This window comes from Leucoraja erinacea, chromosome 16 (assembly GCF_028641065.1).
Source record: "Leucoraja erinacea ecotype New England chromosome 16, Leri_hhj_1, whole genome shotgun sequence".
NCBI lineage: Eukaryota > Metazoa > Chordata > Chondrichthyes > Rajiformes > Rajidae > Leucoraja > Leucoraja erinaceus.
Window position 1 is genome coordinate 2,507,734 of NC_073392.1, and position 25,354 is coordinate 2,533,087.

A 25,354-nucleotide genomic window follows, 5' to 3' on the forward strand; every position below is an offset into this window, starting at 1 on the left:
TATAAGATTTTAATGTCAGGGGATACGGGGAGAAGGCAGGAACAGGGTACTGATTGTGGATGATCAGCCATGATCACATTGAATGGCGGTGCTGGCTCGAAGGGCCGAATGGCCTACTCCTGCACCTATTGTCTATTGTATCATTAAACTAAACTAAACCATGAATGAACAGGGTTCCAAGCTGAAACATCATGTGTCCACTCCCTCCATGGATGCTGGCTGACCCGCTGAGTTCCTCCAGTACATTATGTTCAGGATTCCAGCACCGATACCCACCACCCTCTGTGTGAACATGTTGCCCCTCCAGCTTTCTAGAGTTGCCCCTCAGATTTCAACTTCCATTGAAAGAAGAATGTGTGTGTCGGGAAGTACTGGAGGAAAGACGCAAAAAGCTGGAGTCACTCAGCGGGTCAGGCAGCATCTGTGGAGAACATGGATAGGTGACGTTTCACAGAGTGCTGGAGTAACTCAGCGGGTCAGGCAGCATCTGTGGAGAACATGGATAGGTGACGTTTCACAGAGTGTTGGAGTAACTGAGCGGGTCAGGCAGCATCTCTGGAGAACATGGATAGGTGACATTTCACAGAGTGCTGGTGTAATTCGGGTCATGCAGCATCTGTGCGGAGAACATGGATAGGTGTTGTTTCAAATCGAGACCCTTCTTCAGACTGACAGTCACGGGACCTGACCTGACTTTCCCCTAACTCAGTTATGGTGCAGCAGCATCTATGGAGCTAAGGAAATAGGCAACGTTTTGGGCCGAAATCCTTCTGGAAATAGGCAACGTTTCGGGACGAAACCCGGAAGGGTTTCGACCCGAAACGTTGCCTATTTCCTAAGCTCCATAGATGCTGCCTGACCTGCTGAGTTACTCCAGCACTCTGTGAAACGTCACCTATCCATGTTCTCCACAGATGCTGCCTGACCTGCTGAGTTACTCCAGCACTCTGTGAAACGTCACCTATCCATGTTCTCCACAGATGCTGCCTGACCCACTGAGTTACTCCAGCACTCTGTGAAACGTCACCTATCCATGTTCTCCACAGATGCTGCCTGACCCACTGAGTTACTCCAGCACTCTGTGAAACGTCACCTATCCATGTTCTCCACAGATGCTGCCTGACCCACTGAGTTACTCCAGCACACTGTGTCTACCTTCGAAACAGAAAGTTGCTTTAGTCTGAGATCCAACTTTGACATCAGCCCAAACCAATGGGTGAAAGTTTCCTCTGACTGCCGACTCTTGCCAATATTATAGCCAATAGACAACAGGTGCAGGAGTAGGCCATTCGGCCCCTCGAGCCAGCACCGCCATTCAATGTGATCATGACTGATCATCCCCAATCAGTACCCCATTCCTGCCTTCTCCCCATATCCCCTGACTCCGCTATCTTTAAGAGCCCTATCTAGCTCTCTCTTGAAAGTATTCAGAGAACCGGCCTCCACCGCCCTCTGAGGCAGAGAATTCCACAGACTCACAACTCTCTGTGAGATAAAGTGTTTCCTCGTCTCCGTTCTAAATGGCTTACCCCTTATTCTTAAACTGTGGCCCCTGGTTCTGGACTCCCCCAACATCGGGAACATGTTTCCTGCCTCTAGTGTGTCCAAACCCTTAATAATCTTATATGTATCAATAAGATATCCTCTCATCCTTCTAAACTCCAGAGTGTGCAAGCCCAGCCGCTCCATTCTCTCGGCATATTCTGTGAAGACTCACCGATATTAACAAGTTACAAGACCACAATTCACAGAATTGCCCACAATACATGTATTCTCCACAAAGCCGTTATAATGAGCAGCGAGTGCAGGATTTAATGGGACCAGGGGGGATACTGTTTCCAGTCTAGGGCAGGCACACACGGCAGTGTCACCCCCCCTCATTCATCATCGCCTTGCGTTGACATTGAGGCCAGTTATGCAACAATCAAACTGCAGATTGGAAGCGGGAGAAATGATACTGCTGCTACTAACAACCAACAATACTGTAGTATTGTGCGCTACATACAAGTCAATTCAGGAACAAGTTCAAGAAACCTCAGCTGCAAAGAGTGCGGAGCCTGTGTCGGTAATGTGGAAAGGGCGCGGAGAAGATTCACGAGGATGTCGCCAGGTCTCGAGGGTCTGAGCTACAGGGAGAGAGAGGTTGAGCAGACTGGGAATCTTTTCCTTGGGGCGCAGGAGGATGAGGGGTGATCTTTTAGCGGTGTACAAAATCATGAGAGGATTCGATCGGGTAGATACACAGAGTCTCTTACCTAGAGTAGGGGAATCGAGAACCAGAAGGGTTCCCATTGAGTTACTCCAACTTAATTCTTGCTATTAAGGGAGTGCAGCGTAGGTTAATGCAAAGGGTGGTGGGTGTATGGAACGAGCTGCTGGAGGGGGTAGTTGAGGCAGGTATGACTGTAATGTTTAAAAGACACTCGGACAAGGACACGGATTGGAAGGATGTAGGAGGCCAAACGTGGGCAACTAGGGCTGCTAACTTAGATGGGGCATCTTGGACAGCATGAACGAGCTGGGCCGAAGGGCCTGTTCCAATGCCAAACTGAAACTAAACTTGAATGGTGGATTCTGCTCACGGGAATCTTTGGCTGCTGTTTCTGTTTTCAATATTGAAAACAGCCATTGTTACATTTGAAGAACGGAGCAGGTGAGAGGGGTGCATTTTAATGAGCATCCTCCAGAAAGGAGCTGAAATGAACTGCGTTGCTATAAGGAAGATCTATGTGACTTGACCACAAATGGGCATAGATAGATTACACCCACATAACATCACAGAAACCTATGTGACTCAGATATAGGTCAATGGTGTGAGCGGGAGGTGGGCAGGAAGCTGGTCTACACAAAGTCCCACCCCTGTCCCACTTACGTGTCCTTGGCACGCAAATTACGCAACCTCGTGGTCGCGTTGAGGAGCGACGGTCCAGCGAAGGTCGGGCGCGATTACATGCGTACACACGGCCGTCTGGAGCGCGTGCGGTCATTTGAAGATGGACACAAAGCTGGAGTAACCCAGCGGGACCGGCAGCATCTCTGGAGAGAAGCAATGGGTGACGTTTCGTGTCGAGACCCTTCTTCAGTCTGAAAGAAGGGTCTTGACCCGAAACTTCATCCATTGCTTCTCTCCATGGATGCTGCCGGTCCCACTGAGTTACTCCAGCATTTTGAGTCTAGCTGCAATCGTATTGGCCCCGCTCTGGGAATAGAAGTGGGGGCGGATCCGGACCGCCACGGCCGTGAGCACCAGGCCGAGTTCGGCGATCGTTTACCTGCTTCTGCTGCTGTTGGAGGTGAGACGTTGCATCGCACCAGAGTCTTGGGCCTGTCCCACTTTCGCCGTCAATTACGTGACAGGCCGTTGGCGCGCGAAGATTTCGTTCGCTACAAAAATTTTGGAGCCCCGCGAGATGTCTCGCACAACTACATTCCCCTCCGCGCTTTTCAGTGGGACCGGCCCCGCGCGGCTACACGATGCCCGTACGCCTCAACGCGACCACAAGGTTGCGTAATTTGGGTGCCAAGGACACGCAAGTGGGACAGGCCCTTGAGTCTGCGGCATGCATCGATCCAGGATCACATCCACAATTCAACACTGGATATCTCCCCTCTACTCATATGAAGATTCCTTTACACTACCAGCTCTTTAACTTGTTTCCAAAGTTTGACAAATCAATTATGATTCATAGGTTGCAATACTTTGGTGTATATCACCACGACAGTTCAGTAAGCAGCATAACCATTGTTTAAAAAGCATTGCAGATGGAATCTGAGAAGAATCAATATTAGTCAGTTAGAGGGATTTTACTGCATTCACCTACTGCAAAGACCGCTCCCTCCGCAACTCCCTTGTCAATTCTTCCCTTCCCTCCCGTACCACCCCCTCCCTGGGCACTTTCCGTTGCAACCGCAAGAAATGCAACACCTGTCCCTTCACTTCCCCCCTCGACTCCATTCAAGGACCCAAGCAGTCGTTCCAGGTGTGACAAAGGTTCACCTATATCTCCTCCAACCTCATCTACTGCATCCTCTGCTCTAGGTGTCAGCTGATTTACATCGGGGAGACTAAGCGCAGGTTGGGCGATCGTTTCGCCGAACACCTCCACTCAGTCCGCAATAACCAACCTGAACTCCCGGTGGCTCAGCACTTCAACTCCCCCTCCCATTCCCAATCCGACCTCTCTGTCCTGGGTCTCCTCCATTGCCAGAGTGAGCAACACCGGACATTGGAGGAACAGCACCTCATATTCCGCCTGGGCAGCTTGCATCCTGATGGCATGAATGTTGAATTCTCCCAATTTTGCTAGCCCTTGCTGTCTCCTCCCCTTCCTTAACCCTCGAGCTGTCTCCTCCCATCCCCCCGCCCTCGGGCTCCTCCTCCCTTTTTCCTTCCTTCTCCCCCTCACCCCCCAGAAGGGCTGAAGAAAGGTTTCGGCCCGAAACGTCGCCTATTTCCTTCGCTCCATAGATGCTGCTGCACTCGCTGAGTTTCTCCAGCAACTTTGTGTACCTTCTACCTACATACCTCTATGCCTTTGGGGTATGGGAGGAAACTGAAGATCTCGGAAAAAACCCCACAGGGAGAACGTACAAACTCCGTACAGACAGCACCCGTGGTCAGGATCGAACCCGGGTCTCTGGCGCTGCAAGCCAGCAACTCTACCGCTGCGCCACCGTATCACCCTGTTCAGCAATGTCAAGAACATATATCGGTGGGAGAGTCTAGGACTAGAGGGCACAGCTTCAGAATTAAAGGACATTCCTTTAGGAAGGAGATGAGGAGGAATTTCTTTAGTCAGAGGGTGGTGAATCTGTGGAATTCATTGCCACAGACGGCTGTGGAGGCCAAGTCAGTGGATATTTGTAAGGCAGAGACAGATAAATTCTCGATCAGTACGGGTGTCAGGGGTTATGGGGAGAAGGCAGGAGAATGGGGTTGAGAGGGGCAGATAGGTCAACCATGCTTGAATGGCGGAGTAGACTTGATGGGCCGAATGGCCTAATTCTGCTCCGATCATTTATTAACTTATCGTGCCAACACTCCAAGGTCACCACTTTGCGGAGTGCAGGCACAGAAGGGTTTGCCAAGGAGAGGGAGCAGTGGGCACTGGCTGTAAGGAGCAGCGGTAGAGTTGCTGCCTCACAGCGCCAGAAACCCGGGTTCAATCCCGACTATGGGTGCTGTCTGTACGGAGTTTTACCATTCTCTCTCCCTGTGACTTGTGCGGGTTTTCTCCAGGTGCTCCGGTTTCCTCCCACACTCCAAAGACGTATAGGTTTGTATGTTAATTGGTATAAATGTACAAATTGTCCCTAGTGTGTGTAGGATAGTGTTAGTGTGCGGGGATCGCTGGTCGGCACGGACTCGGTGGGCTGAATGGCCTACTCCTGCACCTATTGTCTATTGTCTATTGTACCAAAGACATTAAACGGATTTTCCGTGTAATGTCCACAAATCAAAAGGGTCCTCTACCAAGCTGACCCCCTGGACCAACATCTCTCTCCCACCTTCAACGGAAGTTCACTCTGAAACAAGTTCTGTCGGGATTTTCCGTTACTGAGAACTGTTACATAAAACAAACAGTTCTCGAGTTGAGAGGAATCCATTCACCAGCGGTCCGTTAGCCTCCCGGTCAATGCTTGGCCCACGAGCGCCCAAGGTCACTCTCTCTGGTCATTTTGCTGGCTGTACCTGGCAGGTAAGCACCAGGCTTGCTTCACATTCTGGCAAGTACCACCTCAAAGGTACACAAAATTGCTGGAGGAACTCAGCGGGTGCAGCAGCATCTATGGAGCGAAGGAAATAGGCGACGTTTCGGGCCGAAATCCTTCTTCAGACACCTCAACGTTCAGACACCTCACCTCAAGTACCACCTCAACGTTTAAAAGACATTAGCACAAATACATGGAGAGTAAAGGTTTAGAGGCAAACGCAGGCGGGTGGGACTAATGTAGATGGGGCATCTTGGTTGACATGAGCAATTTGGGCCGCTATGAGTCTCTCCCACCGCGTACAGTGACAAGTATCGCTTGTACATCGTTCAACTTGTGGCCAACCTGCCCAGCAGTGCTACCACCCTTTTTGTTTCCTTGGAATGAGTAAGATCCGAAGAGATTTGGCTAATCAACTTAAAGATGAAAACTCTGCTTACATTTCCGTCGAGGCTGCACAGACTCAGCGAATCTTCATCTTTCTTTCTCTGTTTCCGTTTCTTCTGAAACCAAAAAGAACAAGCAAGACCAGTGAGATGAATAATGAGCTGTAACCAAGCACGGCAACACTGCACTGGACACAGAGACACAGTGAAGCTGTTAACTTAATGTTCTTATAGTTTAGTTTGGAGATACAGCACGGGAACAGGCCCTTGTCTAACTCAGCGGGTCAGGCAGCATCTCTGGAGAACATGGATAGGTGATGTTTTGGATCCGGCCTCTCTTCAGACCGGAGGGACACCTCTTCAGTCGAGCAGTCTGACCTGAAACGTCACCTATCCATGTTCTCCACAGATGCTGCCTGATCCGCTGAGTTACTCCAGCACTCTGTGAAATGTCACCTATCCATGTTCTCCACAGATGCTGCCTGATCCGCTGAGTTACTCCAGCACTCTGTGAAACGTCACTTATCCATGTTCTCCACAGATGCTGCCTGACCCGCTGAGTTACTCCAGCACTCTGTGAAATGTCACCTATCCATGTTCTCCACAGATGCTGCCTGACCCGCTGAGTTACTCCAGCACTCTGTGAAACGTCACTTATCCATGTTCTCCACAGATGCTGCCTGACCCACTCAGTTATGGTGCAGCAGCATCTATGGAGCTAAGGAAATAGGCAACGTTTCGGGCCGAAATCCTTCTGGAAATAGGCAACGTTTCGGGCCGAAACCCTTACGGGTTTCGGCCCGAAACGTTGCCTATTTCCTTAGCTCCATAGATGCTGCCTGACCCGCTGAGTTACTCCAGCACTCTGTGAAACGTCACCTATCCATGTTCTCCACAGATGCTGCCTGACCCGCTGAGTTACTCCAGCACTCTGTGTCTTTGTTTAGATAGGTGCTTGATGATCAGTGCAGACTAAATGGGCTGAAGGGCCTGTTTCCGTGTTGTGAGACTCTCTCAATTGCCTCTGAACAAAATAGGAATTGAAGCTGCAGTTTTGACTATGGTAGGAAACAGTGACCACAGTTGCAGCCACAACATGGAAATAAACGTATAAAACAGGACAAAGGTGATGAAGGAAATGACTGAAGTCAAAAGTAGACGCAAACCACTGCAGCATGTCTCGAACCAGACAGAAGATTCAGCGATAACATATCACCAAAAACAGTACAGGTCGACAACAGGCCCTTCGGCCCATAATGTCTCTGCTGAACATAAAGTCAAGTTACGCTAATCTCTGCCCACACGTGATCCAAATCTCTCCGTATCTATGTGCCTGTCTGAAAGCCTCTTAAACACCATGAACGTATCTGCCTTCCCCCCCTTGGTTTGCAAGCTTCCCCCCAGCTTGGTTTGGCAACAGCTCTGCCAAAGACCAGAGGTTTGTAGATTACACAAAAAAGCTGGAGAAACTCAGCGGGTGCAGCAGCATCTATGGAGCGAAGGGAATATGCAACGTTTCGGGCCGAAACCCGTCTTCAGACTGATCGGGGGCCGGGGTGGGGGGGGACAAGAAAGGGAAAAGGAGGAGGAGCCCGAAGGCTGGGGGATGGGAGGAGACAGCAGGGGGGCTGAGGAAGGGGAGGAGACAGCAAGGACTAACAAAATTGGGAGAATTCGATGTTCATGCCCCCGGGGTGCAGACTCCCCAAACGGAATAAGAGGTTTGTAGATGTAGCCCAGTCCATCAGACCAACCAGACTCCCTACCATTGACTCCAGCTACACCTAACACATCCCTGGAAAAGCAGCCAACATCATCAAAGACCTGTCCCACCCCGGACATTCCCTCTTCTCCCCGCTCCCGTCCGGCTGAAGGTACAGAAGCTTGAAAGCGCGCACCCCCACACTCAGGAACAGCTTCTTCCCCTCTGTTATCAGGCTTCTGAACGCTCCTTCCATAAGCTAGTGCACTGTCCGATTCACCTCTACCCCATTGCGGACATTGGGCTTTGTCTGTGGAACTGATGCGCTACAACGCTGAGAACTATATCCTGCACTCTGTCTCCTCCCATCCCCCCGCCCTCGGGCTCCTCCTCCTCCCTTTTTCCTTCCTTCTCCCCCCCACCCCCCATCAGTCTGAAGAAGGGTTTCGGCCCGAAACGTCGCCTATTTCCTTCGCTCCATAGATGCTGCTGCACCCGCTGAGTTTCACCAGCATTTTTGTGCACCTCTGTATCTTCCCCTTTGCTCTACCTATTGGACTGGAGTTTGACGATTGTATTTACCTACAGTCCTCTCTGGTCTGCTTGGACAGCCTGCAGGACAAAGCTGTTCACTGTACCTCGGTACACGTGACAATAATGAACTTAGAGTAAATGCACAGAATCATTTACTGAGTTCGAGGAATCTCAAATCAGAGGATTTAGGTTTAAGGTGAGAGGGTCATAGTTTAATCAGAACATGAAAGGCACCATTTTCACACAGAGGGTGTTGTGAATATGGAACGAGCTGCCAGAGGAGGTAGTTGAGGCAGGTACTATAACAACATTTAAAAGATACTTGTACAGGTACATGGATAGGAATGGGCTTCGAGCGTTATGGGCCAAATGTGGACAAATGGGACTAACTTAGATGGGGCACTAACTTAGATGGTTGGTACGGACAAGTTGGGCCGAAGGGCCTGTTTCCGAGTTGTGTGACTTTACATAAAAGGAAGCATGCCACGTGACAGCAATGTCGTTACAGTGACTTCTCATCCCTATAGTTCTAGAATATATGACGCATTTGAGAAATATAACCGTATGGTTACGTTTGGTGATGCTTGGACTATCTTTGATCGGACTTTGCTGGCTTTACCATTCACTGAGCGTTATCCCCTTATCATGTATCTACACACTGTAAATGGCCCGACTGAAGAAGGGTCTCGACCCGAAACGTCACCCATTCCTTCTCTCCAGAGATGCTGCCTGTCCCGCTGAGTTACTCCAGCATGTTGTGCCTATCTTCGGTTTAAACCAGCATCTGCAGTTCCTTCATAAAACAACGGGTTCCAGATTCCTGCATCTGACCCTCGCACTAACTTTAGAACATAGAACATAGAAACATTAAAAAATAGGTGCAGGAGTAGGCCATTCGGCCCTTCAAGCCAGCACTGCCATTCAATATGATCATGGCTGGTCATCATCTAAAATCAGTACCCCGTTCCTGTTTTTCCCCATATCCCTTGATTCCATATAACCATATAACAATTACAGCACGGAAACAGGCCATCTCGACCCTTCTAGTCCATGCCGAACACTTACTCTCCCCTAGTCCCATATACCTGCGCTCAGACCATAACCCTCCATTCCTTTCCCATCCATATAACTATCCAATTTATTTAAAAATAATAAAAACGAACCTGCCTCCACCACCTTCACTGGAAGCTCATTCCACACAGCTACCACTCTCTGAGTAAAGAAGTTCCCCCTCATATTACCCCTAAACTTCTGTCCCTTAATTCTCAAATCATGTCCCCTTGTTTGAATCTTCCCTACTCTCAGTGGGAAAAGCTTATCCACGTCAACTCTGTCTATCCCTCTCATCATTTTAAAGACCTCTATCAAGTCCCCCCTTAACCTTCTGCGCTCCAAAGAATAAAGCCCTAACTTGTTCAACCTATCTCTGTAACTTAGTTGCTGAAACCCAGGCAACATTCTAGTAAACCTCCTCTGTACTCTCTCTATTTTGTTGACATCCTTCCTATAATTAGGCGACCAAAATTGTACACCATACTCCAGAATTGGTCTCACCAATGCCTTGTACAATTTTAACATTCCTTTAGCCCTAAGAGCTAAATCTAACTATCTTTTGAAATCTTTGATCGGTCTTTGCTGGCTTTACCTTGCACTAAACATTATTCCATTATCATGCAATGATACACTGTAAATAGATCGATTGTAATCACGTATTGTCTTTCCGCTGACTGGTTAGCGCGCAACAAAGAGCTTTTCACTGTACCTCGGTACACGTGACAATAAACTAAACTGTGATTTTCACATTCGACTTCAACTGCTGTTAACCTAATCTCATAGAATATTCTTATCATCTTCTACCTATCCAAGCTTCCACTGTAGACATAGAACATAGAAATTAGGTGCAGGAGTAGGCCATTCGGCCCTTCGAGCCTGCACCGCCATTCAATATAATCATGGCTGATCATCCAACTCAGTATCCCGTACCTGCCTTCTCTCCATACCCTCTGATCCCCTTGGCCACAAGGGCCACATCTAACTCCCTCTTAAATATAGCCAATGAACTGGCCTCGACTACCCTCTGCGGCAGAGAGTTCCAGAGATTCACCACTCTCTGTGTGAAAAAAGTTCTTCTCATCTCGGTTTTAAAGGATTTCCCCCTTATCCTTAAGGTGTGACCCCTTGTCCTGGACTTCCCAACATCGGGAACAATCTTCCTGCATCTAGCCTGTACAACCCCTTAAGACAATAATATCGGACTGTCATTACAAATTCCGATGAGTATTACAATACTTTGCTGCCTTTGGTTTCCAGCTAAGAGTAAAACGTATTGTCAAAGTCGCACAATGAAACTGCTGCATCTACACAAATATCTGCCAGAGATACGAATGTCGTTAAAAGTGCAAAATTACAAGATGCATCCCAGACAGAAAAGTGACTAATCTAGGAGTCGCAGAGCTAAACCACAGAAGGTGCTGCAGTGAGCAAGAACCTTGAGAGTTCCTGTTCTCAGCAAATAAACATAACGCACCGCTCGCTGCCTTATCCCTGGTGAATGCTCGGAATTATTTCAAAGTTTATTGTCAGCATTTCCTCCGTTTGTTAGCGTTTCTTTCCCAGAATAGGTCGCTTGCTAAACATGTTTAAGTCACACATTTTGCACAACTTGCAGGGCACCCCACTGCGACGTGCAATCACCAGTCTGCTGGAGTCTTGAAGACATTGCCAACATCAATAAGCCAGGTCAAACTGCGATGGCTAGCTGATCCAAGCTTGACGATCCTGGGGGTAAGTTTGCGACTTAGCCCGCTGAGGTATACCAACCAAAGATCCTTTCAGAAGTTATTCCATCTGCAAAGAGACACACAGTGCTGGAAATAGGCAACGTTTCGGGCCGAAACCCTCGGGTTTCGGCCCAAAACGTTGCCTATTTCCCAAGGGATTCAGCGAAACTGCCTAAACATTGCCTATTTCCTTCACTCCATAGATGCTGCTGCACCCGCTGAGTTTCTCCAGCACTTTTGTCTGAGGTGCTGGAGTAACTCAGCGGGTCAGGCAGCATGTGTGGAGAACATGGATAGGTGACGTTTCACAGAGTGCTGGTGTAACTCAGCGGGTCAGGCAGCATCTGTGGAGAACATGGATAGGTGACGTTTCACAGAGTGCTGGAGTAACTCAGCGGGTCAGGCAGCATCTGTGGAGAACGTGGATAGGTGACGTTTCACAGAGTGCTGGAGTAACTCAGCAGGGTCAGGTAGCATCTGTGGAGAACATGGATAGGTGACGTTTCACAGAGTGCTGGAGTAACTCTGCAGGGCTCAGGCAGCATCTGTGGAGAACATGGATAGGTGACGTTTCAGGTCGAGATCCTTCTCCAGACTGGAGCTCTGCAGCTTGTCCCACCTGCAAGGCTCCTGGTACTAAACAATGGCATGTCCAGCCGGCAGCATTGAAGGCACGCTGTTTTACCTACCTGATACATAAAGAGGCAGCACCACACCATGAGGGAGGTTGTGGGTGTTTACAGCAGCAGCAGCAGCAGCAGCAGCAACCTGGAGCTGAGGACGTGAGGTTGCGTTTGCAGCATCGAGCTACCCCTGCCTTGCACCGGCTGTTCATCACCCACCGCCAGACGCAAGCAACAACAGGAAGTCAGGCAGCAGCCTATCACATATCTGGCCATCAGTATCTCTGCAGAAGCCAGTAATGTAATTGCCGCGGGCTGCCAGGTACACCGTAATTGTGGAAATGCGATTACTGCCGACAATCTATATTGAACATGAAGATAGATGCAACATGCTGGAGTAACTCAGCGGGACAGGCAGCATCTCTGGAGAGAAGGAATGGGTGACGTTTCTTCAAACTGGAGAAACATAGAAAATAGGTGCAGGAGGAGGCCATTCGGCCCCTTCGAGCCAGCACCGCCATTCATTGTGATCATGGCTGATCGTCCCCAATCAATAACCCGTGCCTGCCTTCTCCCCATATCCCTTGACTCCACTAGCCCCTAGAGCTCTATCTAACTCTCTCTTAAATCCAGAAAAAGGGTCTCGACCCGAAACTTCACCCATTCCTTCTCTCCAGAGATGCTGCCTGTCCCGCTGAGTTACTCCAGCACTTTGTGTCTATCTTCGGTTTAAACCAGTGTCTGCAGTTCCTTCCGAAACACTGTACTGAGCAGCCTACTTTAAAGTTGCTGTATCTTTAATCTCTCTCTCCAGTCGCTGTCTGAAGAAGGGGCCTGACCCGAAACGTCACCTATCCATGTTCTCCACAGATGCTGCCTGGCCCGCTGAGTTACTCCAGCACTCTGTGCAACGTCACCTATCCATGTTCTCCACAGATGCTGCCTGACCCACTCAGTTATGGTGCAGCAGCATCTATGGAGCTAAGGAAATAGGCAACGTTTCGGGCCGAAATCCTTCTGGAAATAGGCAACGTTTCGGGCCGAAACCCGGAAGGGTTTCGACCCGAAACGTTGCCTATTTCCTTAGCTCCATAGATGCTGCCTGACCCGCTGAGTTACTCCAGCACTCTGTGAAACGTCACCTATCCATGTTCTCCACAGATGCTGCCTGACCCGCTGAGTTACTCCAGCACTCTGTGAAACGTCACCTATCCATGTTCTCCACAGATGCTGCCTGACCCGCTGAGTTACTCCAGCACTCTGTGAAACGTCACCTATCCATGTTCTCCACAGATGCTGCCTGACCCGCTGAGTTACTCCAGCACTCTGTGAAACGTCACCTGTGAAAGGGGTCACAGTTTAAGGATAAGGGGGAAATCTTTTAGGACCGAGATGAGGAAAACCTTTTTCACACAGAGAGTGGTGAATCTCTGGAATTCTCTGCCGCAGAAGGTAGTTGAGGCCACACAGTTCATTGGCTATATTTAAGAGGGAGTTAGATGTGGCCCTTGTGGCTAAAGGGATCAGGGGGTATGGAGAGAACGCAGGGATGGGATACTGAGTTGGATGATCAGCCATGATCATATTGAATGGCGGTGCAGGCGCGAAGGGCCGAATGTCCTACTCCTGCACCTATTTTCTATCTTTCTATCCATGTTCTCCACAGATGCTGCCTGACCCGCTGAGTTACTCCAGCACTTCATGCCTTTTCTTGTACACCTGCATCTGCATATATTTGTGGCTGTTTCTTTATTTTGTTGGAGTAAATAACATTGTGTAGAACAACTGGTTTAAGGTTGAAATCCCTTAACTCTGAATGGCAGAAGAGATGGGATTGAGTCCAGTGTGTTCTGTAGTTTGATCCTATACTATATACAACAGACACTAACCCTATACAGTAATAGAAGGCACTTCTGGGACCAAGGAGATAAACATACTGGAGGTAAATAGATTTATTTCTTTAAGACAGTTTTGTACTCTATATCCAGTCTTGCATTCATAGTCATATAGCACTGGTACAGGCCCTTCAGCCCGACGTGCCCATGTTGTCCAAGTCAAGTGGTCAATTGATAACAATCTGACATAATTCACCAAAATCATCTGGTAATCCCACTGTAGTCCAATCCCACAGGAAGTGGAAATTAATATTATGTATCAAAAATTACATAAATAATCAAAATGTACCTTAAATATTGAATAAATAATTCAAAAAGAGTTGAAGTTTGTGTAGAAAGGAACTACCGAAGGTAGACACAGAGTGCTGGAGTAACTCAGCGGGTCAGGCAGCATCTGTGGAGAACATGGATAGGTGACGTTTCACAGAGTGCTGGAGTAACTCAGCGGGTCAGGCAGCATCTATGGAGCTAAGGAAATAGGCAACGTTTCGGGCCGAAACCCATAAGGGTTTCGGCCCGAAACGTTGCCTATTTCCAGAAGGATTTCGGCCCGAAACGTTGCCTATTTCCTTAGCTCCATAGATGCTGCTGCACCAAAACTGAGTGGGTCAGGCAGCATCTGTGGAGAACATGGATAGGTGACATTTCACAGAGTGCTGGAGTAACTCAGCGGGTCAGGCAGCATCTGTGGAGAACATGGATAGGTGACCCTCTGAGTTACTCCAGCGTTACTCTGTGTCCCCTTACACATTTCCGGTACATGCCTCAAATGGAAGCACACGCCACATGTAAGGGGGCTCGTCCCAAATTGCTTATTGGATAGAATATTGATAAGCTTCTACTTGTGACAATGATGCATCATGTACTCAGTGATGACATAATCTGCAATTTTCAGTTCCTGCGTTTGATCAAATGGAAGGCATTTCTCAGCTGACTCAGGTCACCGATTCCCACCTATTTCTGCTTTTATAACCTTTACTCAAAGTATTGACATTGCTTCCTGGTTGTGTTGCCCCTCGGCCTGGCCTGGCCAAGCTGGTCATCCGCGAGTCACAGCGCCAGGCGGAAGCGTGCCCTGTGTTATGCCCGCGTAGTATTGGAGAGGGCAGTTGTACAGGGCCCTAGTGAGACCACACCTAGAGTACTGTGGGCAGTTTTGGTCCCCTAATTTGAGGAAGGACATTCTTGCTATTGAGGGAGCCCAGCGTAGGTTTACAAGGTTAATTCCCGGGATGGCGGGACTGTCATTTGCTGAGAGAATGGAACGGCTGGGATTGTACACTCTGGACTTTAGAAGGATGAGACGCTATCTCATTGAAACATATAAGATTAGTAAGGGTTTGGACACGCTAGAGGCAGGAAACATGTTCCCAATGTTGGGGGAGTCCAGAACCAGGGGCCACACAGTTTAAGAATAAGGAGTAAGCCATTTAGAACGGAGACGAGGAAACACTTTTTCTCACGGAGAGTTGTGAGTGTGGAATTCTCTGCCTCAGATGGCGGTGGAGGCAGGTTCTCTGGATACTTTCAAGAGAGAGCTAGATCGGGCTCTTAAAAATAGCGGAGTTGGGGGATATGGGGAGAAGGCAGGAACGATTGGGAATGATCAGCCATGATCACATTGAATGGCGGTGCTGGCTCGAAGGGCCGAATGGCCTACTCCTGCACCTATTGTCTATTGTCTATTGACTACGCACTGTCCATGGGCACCCTGGGGGATTTCCGGGATCGCCGGGCACCGCGGGGGTGGAACGTATACTTAAGAAGCATCGCATTATAGATATTTGATAATGTAGTCTTAGATAATTCGGTGGTTTTGTACGATGGTGGAGGGTGTGTTACCATGGGTTTGGTCTGTAGCGTCATCTAATTAATTAATTTTGATTATATTAAATGAAAGTAAATTAAAGAATAAATTAAAAAATAATAGAATAAAATAAGCTAGATAAATAAATATAATATTGCTTTGCTTATGCCCCAAGTGTACAGGAAAAGTTGCAGCATTCTCTAGAGCTCTGCAAAGCTGATGGCTTCTTCATATACCTGCTGCTGGAATGCAACATCAAACCCACTTACTGGGAGAACACACAGTGTGTGTGTGTGTGTGTGTGTGTGTGTGTGTGTGTGTGTGTGTGTGTGTGTGTGTGTGTGTGCGCGTGTGTGTGTGTGTGTGTGTGCGTGTGTGTGTGTGTGCGTGTGTGCGTGTGTGTGTGTGTGTGTGTGCGTGTGCGTGTGCGTGCGTGTGCGTGTGCGCGCGCACGCGTGCGCGTGTGTGTGTGTGTGGGGGGGGGATGGGTGTGTGTGTGTATGCGTGTGTGTGTGTGTGTGAATGTGTGTGTGCGTGTGTGTGTGTGTGTGTGTGTGTGGGTGTGTGTGTGCGTGTGTGTGCGTATGCGCGTGTATGTGTGTGCATGCGTGTGCGTGTGTGTGCGGATGTGTGTGCATGTGCGTGCGTGTGTGCGTGTGTGTGTGTGTGTGTGCGTGAGTTGGTTCAGTTCTGTTTGTTGTCACGTGTATCGAGGTACAATGAAAAGCTTTTGTTGCGTGCTGACCAGTCAGCGGAAAGACAATGCATGAATATATATTTATAGATGTTCTCATTTTGATTGCTTTGTCACACAGGCAACAAGTAGAACCATGTCTTTAAGAGGGAACTGCAGATGCTGGAGAATCGAAGGTACACAAAAAAGCTGGAGAAACTCAGCGGGTGCAGCAGCATCTATGGAGCGAAGGAAATAGGCAACATTTCGGGCCGAAACCCTTGGGTTTCGGCCCGAAAAGTTACCTATTTCCCAAGGGTTTCGGCCCCGAATCGTTGCCTATTTCCTTTGCTCCATAGATGCTGCTGCACCCGCTGAGTTTCTCCAGCTTTTTTGTGTAAGTAGAACCATGTCGATGGTCTGGGCATGACCTTGCACAACATGCACAGATCATTATGCCTGAAAAATGTCATTTGTTTAGACAGGTTCAGTAGAGAAGATTTCATCTGGTTTATGTCACAGGTCTATATCCAAGCATTAAGCAATTAAAACCAACTTCATAATAGAGGCGGAGGTCGGGTGATGGTCAGAAGCTTTTCCACCCAGAGTGAAAATGAAAAAAAAAGATTGCAGAGTGTACGTTGAGGCGAGAGGGGAAAGTTGATGAGATGTTGGGGGCAGGTTTATTTTTGGGTGGTGGGTTGTTGCGGGAGGAAGTGGTGGGGGCAGATATGATAGTGACATTTAAGAGGCTTTTAAAGAGGTATATGGGCATGGGGAGAAGGCAAGAGAATTAGGTTTATTTCAGTTTAGAGATACAGCGTGGAAACAGGCCCTTCAGCCCACACCGACCTGCGATCCCCGCACACTAACACTATCCTACACACGCTAGGGACAGTGTACATTTACACCAAGCCAATTAACTTACAAACCTGTGCGTCTTTGGAAAGTGGGAGGAAACCGAAGATCTCGGGAGAAAACCCGCGCAGGTCAAGGGGAGAACGTGCAAACTCCACACAGACAGCACCCGTAGTCAGGATCGAACACGGGTCTCTGGCGTAGTGAGGCAGCAACTCCACCCGCCACGCCACCCTCAGTTAAGAGGAAAATGGCGGAGCAGACTCGATGGGCAGAATAGCCTAATTCTGCTCCTATGATTTTTATACGCAGGGAATGGAGAGATGCATTTTGGGCTGCATCTGATGAAACATTGTTGATTAGTTGGTGCAAAGGTGCAGGGAAAACTTCCACTGACTGATGCCAAGAAAGAGGGAAGTTTAGATAATTGAAATCAGTAAAGTCAGATCTTCCACCTGCCTGTTGTGCAGGCCACCCCAAGTCAGAGTGCATCCTGCAGTAAAGTCTACACTATCTTGTGAACTGCAGCCATCAGTTATTAAACCACACAACTTCCAAATAGACTCGAAACTACATTGACTTACATAGACATAGAAACATGGAAAATAGGTGCAGGAGGAGGCCATTCGGCCCTTTGAGCCGGCACCGCCATTCATTGTGATCATGGCTGATCGTCCCCTATCAATAACCCGTGCCTGCCTTCTCCCCATATCCCTTGACTCCACTAGCCCCTAGAGCTCTATCTAACTCTCTCTTAAATCCATCCAGTGACTTGGCCTCTCCTTGTTTTTCTAGACATTGGCAACAAACCTCATAGGTCACTTTGCTTGCACGTCTATCCAAGGCAACTTCACCGCAGCGATTACGAACGAACTTAATAGTCTTATAGAAACTTACACAATTCTTAAGGGGTTAGACAGGCTAGATGCAGGAAGATTGTTCCCGATGTTGGGGAAGTCCAGGACAAGGGGTCACAGTTTAAGGATAAGGGGGATGTCTTTTAGGACCGAGATGAGGAAAACATTTTTCACACAGAGAGTGGTGAATCTGTGGAATTCTCTGCCGCAGAAGGTAGTTGAGGCCAGTTCATTGGCTATATTTAAGAGGGAGTTAAATGTGGCCCTTGTGGCTAAAGGGATCAGGGGGTATGGAGAGAAGGCAGGAACGGGATACTGAGTTGGATGATTAGCCATGATCATATTGAATGACGGTGCTGGCTCGAAGGGCCGAATGGCCTGTACTCCTGCACCTATTTTCTATGTTTCTATGTTTCTATGAACTGCAGATGCTGGAAAATCGAAGGTAGACAAAAGTGCTGGAGAAACTCAGCGGGTGCAGCAGCATCTATGGAGCGAAGGAAATAGGCGACGTTTCGGGCTGAATCCCTTGGGAAATAGGCAACGTTTCGGGGTGAATCCCTTGGGAAATAGGCAACGTTTCGGGCCGAATCCCTTGGGAAATAGGCAACGTTTTGGGGTCGAATCCCTTGGGAAATAGGCAACGTTTCAACCGAATCCCTTGGGAAATAGGTAACGTTTCGGGGCCGAATCCCTTGGGAAATAGGTAACGTTTCGGGCCGAAACCCAAGGGTTTCGGCCCGAAACGTTGCCTATTTCCTTCGCTCCATAGATGCTGCCGCACCCGCTGAGTTTCTCCAGCACTTTTGTCTACCTTCACGGCAGCGAGGCTGTTCCAAATATCAGTTCCAGCTTCACTATCAATTTATATACTCAATTTTCTGTGTTCTTTCCTGACATTTATTTCTTTTTAATGGTGACCTGCTTGGTTTGTGCACATGAGCTGCCAGACCATAATAGATTGGGGAGCAGTTATTTAGGATTATGACCCCACTGTATTTACAGCACTAGATGTTTCTGTAGACGTTTAATTGATTAGCTGTCCTTTCATTTGGAACTTCATAGACAATCCTGCATGCAATCTATCAAAACATAAATACTGGAGATTTAATAAAAAGCCGCACAGGTCATTGTAATGGATGAGAAATGGCAGAAGGATAATAACATATGGGGCAGTAAAAGAGTCGATGGTATTAAAAACTGACGATTATCTGTCAAATTATCAGTTGAAGTCGGGTTTGCAAGGAGCGACACGGTGGCGCAGCGGTAGAGTTGCTGCCTCACAGCGCCAGAGACCCGGGTTCGATCCCGACTACGGGTGCTGTCTGAAACATAGAAACATAGAAAATAGGTGCAGGAGGAGGCCATTCGGCCCTACGAACCAGCACCGCCATTCATTGTGATCACGGCTGATCGTCCCCTATGCAGTATAATGTGGCTACTGTTGTCAAGGCTAACTTGCTTTTGCTGTAGCAGGGGCGGTTTAAGGGAAAGGTTTGTGGAGGCTGGCGATATCGACCCTGGAAGATGCAGCTGCCAGTTGTAGCTCACAGGCATTCATCATCTTTTCCAAAAGACTCCGTATCAGTCTGGCACACAGCGAGCCTTCTGATCCGTGGAGGAAGCAGGTTGACAGGAAGCCTCCAACACAGCCCAGTCCACAATGAAGCAAATGGTCACAAATAGCCGCTTGGCTGGGGGTGGCGAGTGGGGGAGAGACACCGTACAGGGAGGACAGTGGAATCGAGCCCAGGACAATGATCAGAAACTATGACCTCTCTTTTAAAAGAAAAGAAAGTTTCAATTAATAGAATTCATTTAAAAAACTGTCGACAATCGGCGACATATAGAAAGAAGCATTTGAAAGCCCGCAACATTGTCACAGACAAGAATAACAGGAAACATTGTGGACAAGAATAGGGACATTTCTTGCCAACCACAGTTTATCAAACGCTCTGCTCTGCTGCACCAAAATCCCAAAATCTAACAAGTTAAATAAAACTTGCACCCTCCCCCGGGCAGTGTTTAGCTTAGTTTAGTTTAGAGATACAGCACGGAAACAGGCCCTTCGGCCCACCAGGTCTGTGCCAACCAGCGACCCCCGCACACCCCGCACACCAACGCTAAGTGGGACAATGTTACCAAGCCAATGAGCCTACAAACCTGCACGTCTTTAAGTCCCTGTCCCACTTGCGTGTCCTTGGCACGCTAATTACGCGACCTCCTGGTTGCGTTGAGGCGCGACGGTCCCGTGAGAGTCGCGCTCATTTCCATCCGTCTGGAGCCCGTGACGTCATTTGAAGATAGACACAAAATGCAGGAGTAACTCAGCGGGACGGGCAGCGCGCAGCCACACGGTGCCCCTGCGCTTCAACGCGACGATGAGGTTGCGTTATTTGCGTGCCAAGGACACGTAAGTGGGACAGGCCCTTAAACCAGAGCAGCCAAAGAAAGCCCAGGCGCCCACAGGGAGACCAAACCCTGTACAGACAGCAGCCGTGGTCAGGATGGAACCCGGGTCTCGGGCGCTGTGAGGCAGCGAATCTACCGCTGCGCCACCGTGCGTGCCGCCCCATGGACTTTACGTAACCAGAAACATGGCGACCCTGTGCGCAGTGCCCGGGCGAGCTCTGCCGTGTGATTTTACCGTGTTGGACGCAAAACAAAACACTTCACTGGGGGGGGGTGTACGCTGGCGCAGCGGTAACGTTGCTGCCTTACAGCGCTTGCAGCACCGAAGACCCGGGTTCGATCCCGACCACGGGCGCTGTCTGTACGGAGTTTGCATGTCCTCCCCGTAAGCTGCATGGGTTTTCTCTGAGATCTTCAGTTTCCTCCCACACTCGAAAGGCGTGCAGGTCTGTAGTTTAATTGGCTTGGTGTGTGTGTAAAAATTGTCCCCAGTACGTGTGGGACAGCGTTGGTGTGCGAGGATCGCTGGTCGGCACGGACTCGGTGGGCCGAAGGGCCTGTTGCAGTGCTGTATCTGTGAAACTAAAAACTAAAAAGAGAGAAGACCTTCCTCCAACAAATGAACCAGAGTCCCTCGTCGTAATTTGCTCTCATCAGCAAGTTTCCAGAACTTCAAATAATAGAAATGCCTCCTTTTAAAAAAGCAATGTGGAAAACAATATCCAGGGCCAAACTTTAACAATGGAAAATAAAGACATCATCCCCGAGCAGCCTTTGAACAGCTACACTGTTAGTTAATCTGCACAATATTTCCACGATCTATTATTCTGACATAATACCACAACCATTCCACACAACAAAACCATTCCTGCAATGCTTGGAACAATAACACTGGAGGTGCTCAGCTACTGGAATGATTTGTCCACATAAAGTCCCAAAACAAACTGAGGAAATATGAAAATAACACAACGCTGGGATTTTAAAATCCACCCAGCATCCACACAGCCCCGATCTTTCGGAGATTCAGTCAGATGATATTTTACAATTTAAACTCCAGAATTAAGCCTTTAAATACAGCCAACATTCACTGGGAAAGGACAGAGCATTGTTGCTCACATTCTGATTCCTATTTCAATTGTCAGTATTGAATTCTTGCAGAGAAGTCATGTGGTAACTAATGGCAATTGTCCCAGCTTGTCTTGTTCTCACGTGCCAATGTCTCTCAGAACAATCCAAATATTATGATTAAATTGCTTGACATTATAGACAGCAGGTGCAGGAGTAGGCCATTCGACCCTTCGAGCCAGCATCGCCAGTCAATGTGATCATGGCTGATCATCCACAATCAGTTCCCCGTTCCTGCCTTCTCCCCATATCCCCTGACTCTGCTATCTTTAAGAGCCCTATCTAGCTCTCTCTTGAAAGCATCCAGAGAACCGGCCTCCACCGCCCTCTGAGGCAGAGAATTCCACAGACTCACAACTCTCTGTGAGAAAAAGTGTTTCCTCGTCTCCGTTCTAAATGGCTTGTTACTCCTTATTCTTAAACTGTGTGTGGCCCCTGGTTCTGGACTCCCCCAGCATGTTTCCTGCCTCTAGCGTGTCCAAGCCCTTAGTAATCTTATATGTTTCAATAAGATCCCCTCTCATCCTTCTAAACTCCACAGAGTGTACAAGCCCAGCCGCTCCATTCTCTCAGCATATGACAGTCCCGCCATCCCGGGAATTAACCGTGTAAACAAGCCTGAACCAATGCAGCATCATTTTCTACAGGTCAGTTTGTGCACGAGTTGATTTGACATTAATTATACAGAGGGTATGGCTTAGAGATCCATCAGCAGAATGGGTCAACACTGCGAGGGAGATGGTTCCAACACATAGGGTTCGATCCTGAGGTGGCAAAGGGCAGCACGGTGGCGCAGCGGGTAGAGTCGCTGCCTCACAGCACCAGAGACCCCGTTCGATCCAGGCCACAGGTGCTGTCTGTGTGGAGTTTGCACCTTCTCCCTGTGACTGCATGCATTTCCTCCGGGTGCTCCGGTTTCCTCCGACATTCCCAAAGGCGTACAACTTTGCAGGTTAATTCACCCTGTGTAAATTGCCCCCTAGTGTGTCGGGAGTGGATGAGCACAGTGGGATAGCACAGAACTAATGTGAACGGGTGATCGCTGGTCAGTGTGGACTCGATGGGCTGAAGGGCCTGTTTCCATGCTGCATCTTCTATTCAATCATCAGTTGCATTTATCATCTTCACCAAAGACGATAAATCTTTTTTTAAATTTCAAAATATGTATTTTTCAGAAGTAGAGAAAGGAAGCAGTTCCCTTCCTGCACCTGACCAGAATATTTTTATTTTCTAATTACAGAATAAATATGTGCATGATCTCATGTTTACCACATCACTCCACGGAATGTCCAATCAAGTTAAGTCCAACTCACTGAGTTCTTGGCTTCAACATGTTCTCGCTAGATTTCCGATCCAGGGCTCGGTTTATTGATCATTCAACCATTTGACAAATGACAATTTAACTACAGCCTGTAATTGGGCAGCAGCTATGTGACATATTTGCTTAGCACAGTACTATATCTTGTTTGTTTTTGTGTGCTTAATGTGGCTCAGCGTTAGAGTTGCTGCCTCACAGCGCCAGACACCCGGGTGCTGTCTGGACGGAGTTTGCACGTTCTCCCCGTGACCGCGTGAGATCTCTCCGGGATCTCCGGTTTCCTCCCGCACTCCAAAGACGTACAGGTTTATAGGTTCATTGGCTTTGGTGGGTCAGGCTGCATCTGTGGAGAACATGGATAGGTGACGTTTCACAGAGTGCTGGAGTAACTCAGCGGGTCAGGCTGCATCTGTGGAGAACATGGATAGGTGACGTTTCACAGAGTGCCGGAGTAACTCAGCGGGTGCAGCAGCATCTATGGAGCTAAGGAAATAGGCAACGTTTCGGGTCGAAACCCTTCCGGGTTTCGGCCCGAAACGTTGCCTATTTCCAGAAGGATTTCGGCCCGAAACGTTGCCTATTTCCTTAGCTCCATAGATGCTGCTGCACCATAACTGAGTGGGTCAGGCAGCATCTGTGGAGAACATGGATAGGTGACGTTTCACAGAGTGCTGGAGTAACTCAGCGGGTCAGGCAGCATCTGTGGAGAACATGGATAGGTGACGTTTTGGGTCGGAACAATTCTTCAGCATCCGTGTGCATCATGCCGGCAGCTTTACCATTAGAATGGAGAAGGGCTCTGTACGGCAGCAAGCCAGACTTTAGATTGCCCTACAAGGGGAAATTATTCCGTGCAACCTACTTTACCCCAACTATTATAGGATTCAACTAAGATCCCCCCCCCCCCACCCAAACCTCCCTTGCTGCAGAGAAGGTTTCATTCAATCTTTCCTCCACCAATGTCAAGCACTTTGGCCAACGAGAGTTGTTTTTTAAATGTGCTATATAAATAAACGTTGACTTGACTTTCCCCTATGTTACAGTTCCCCAGGATCACCAATATCCTCGTTAACTTCCTTCCCCCTCCCGACAATGCAATCATATCCTTCCTGGGCCATGGTGACCAGAGCAGGGAGGGGTGGTCATGCTGCGATGTAATTAACGTTATATAGAGTGGGGACAGATACAGGCGGGAGGGAGGGAGTTGATGGAGGTGAGGGATGATCTCATCCATGTCTTGATGCTGTCGATCCCGTTATGGAACAAATGTTTCCGCTCCAGCACCAGCCTGAGGAGCCCATGCTTGCTTTACGACAGTGCCTACTCACACAGCGTTCTGGCGCCTATAAACATGTTAGTGTAATATTATTACAATAATATTTAATCTTTAACATGTGGCGAGTTTATACTTTTTAGTTATTGGTCTCGTTTAGTGATACAGCGCGGAAACGGGCCCTCCAGCCCACCGAGCGCGGAAACAGGCCGACCAGCGATCCCCGCACACTAACACCATCCTACACCCACTAGGGACAATTTACACTTACACCAAGCCAATTCGCCTACGAACCCGCACGTCTTTGGAGTGTGGGAGGGAACCGACGATCACGGAGAAAAGCCACGGGAAGAACGGACAAACTCCGTACAGACAGCGCCCATAGTCGGGATCGAACCCGGGTCTCTGGCGCTGTGAGGCAGCAACTCTACCGCTGTGCCGCCTATTACAATAATATTTAATTTTTAACACGTGTTGATTTTATGATTTTTAGATATTGGTTTATTTTAGAGATACAGCGCGGAAACAGGCCCTTCGGCCCACCGGCTCCGTGCCGACCAGCGATGACTCTATGTTTCTACACTTGTATGAGTTGTATGTCAGTGTGACGGTCCTCATGGCTGGTGCATGCGGGAGCTTCCTTGGATAGTGGAAGCAGAGGAGGTGAAGTTTCACACGGATGTGCAGGGAGTGGAGGGATAGGGAGATTATTTCTATATCGTCACGATCAGCACGGACATTGTGGGCTGACGAGGAAAAACCTTTTCACCCAGAGAGTTGTGAATAAACATAGAAACATAGACAATAGGTGCAGGAGTAGGCCATTCAGCCCTTCGAGCCAGCACCGTCATTCAATATGATCATGGCTGATCATCTAAAATCAGTACCCCGTTCCTGCTTTTTCCCCATATCCCTTGATTCCGTTAGCCTTAAAAGCTAAATCTAACTCTCTCCTGAAAACATCCAGTGAATTGGCCTCCACTGCCTTCTGTGGCAGATAATTCCACAGATTCACAACTCTCTGGGTGAAAAGGTTTTTCCTCATCTCAGTCCCAAATGGCCTACCCCTTATTCTTAAACTGTGAATCCTGGTTCTGGACTCCCCCAACATTTACAACATTTTCCTGCATCTAGCTTGTCCAATCCCTTAAAAAATATATATGTTTCTATAAGATCCTCTCTCATCCTTCAGACAGTGCCCCCTCACAGTCCATCATTCAAATCCAGTGTCAAAACCATTTGAACTCCTTGGCTTTTGACCATGCCTGAGGCTTTGCTTCTGTTTCCTTTTTCAAATTAGATCAAAACATGTCTTTTCCTACTATTTCTTTTGCGGTCTCATTTTTTTGCCCTGTATTAACTTGCAGTAATGATTAGTTGCTCCTACAGCACTTTGTTG

At 48.4% G+C, this 25,354-nt stretch overlaps 1 protein-coding gene across 3 annotated transcripts in view; it reads right to left on the reverse strand.

The window, feature by feature from the left end:
- arhgef3 (Rho guanine nucleotide exchange factor (GEF) 3) overlaps window positions 1–25,354 on the reverse strand; it is a 140,853-nt gene that overhangs the window by 86,377 nt on the left and 29,122 nt on the right. The window contains exons 1-2 of one of the 3 annotated variants that reach the window (XM_055647532.1): window positions 11,804–11,880; window positions 6,153–6,215 (exon numbers count right to left, since the gene is read on the reverse strand). In XM_055647532.1, coding sequence (XP_055503507.1) covers window positions 6,153–6,215; window positions 11,804–11,833 — 93 coding nt within the window. In that variant the 5' untranslated portion in view covers window positions 11,834–11,880. Of the gene's footprint in view, window positions 1–6,152; window positions 6,216–11,803; window positions 11,881–25,354 lie in introns of those variants that run through there. The other 2 variants (XM_055647529.1, XM_055647530.1) reach the window with 2 other exon arrangements.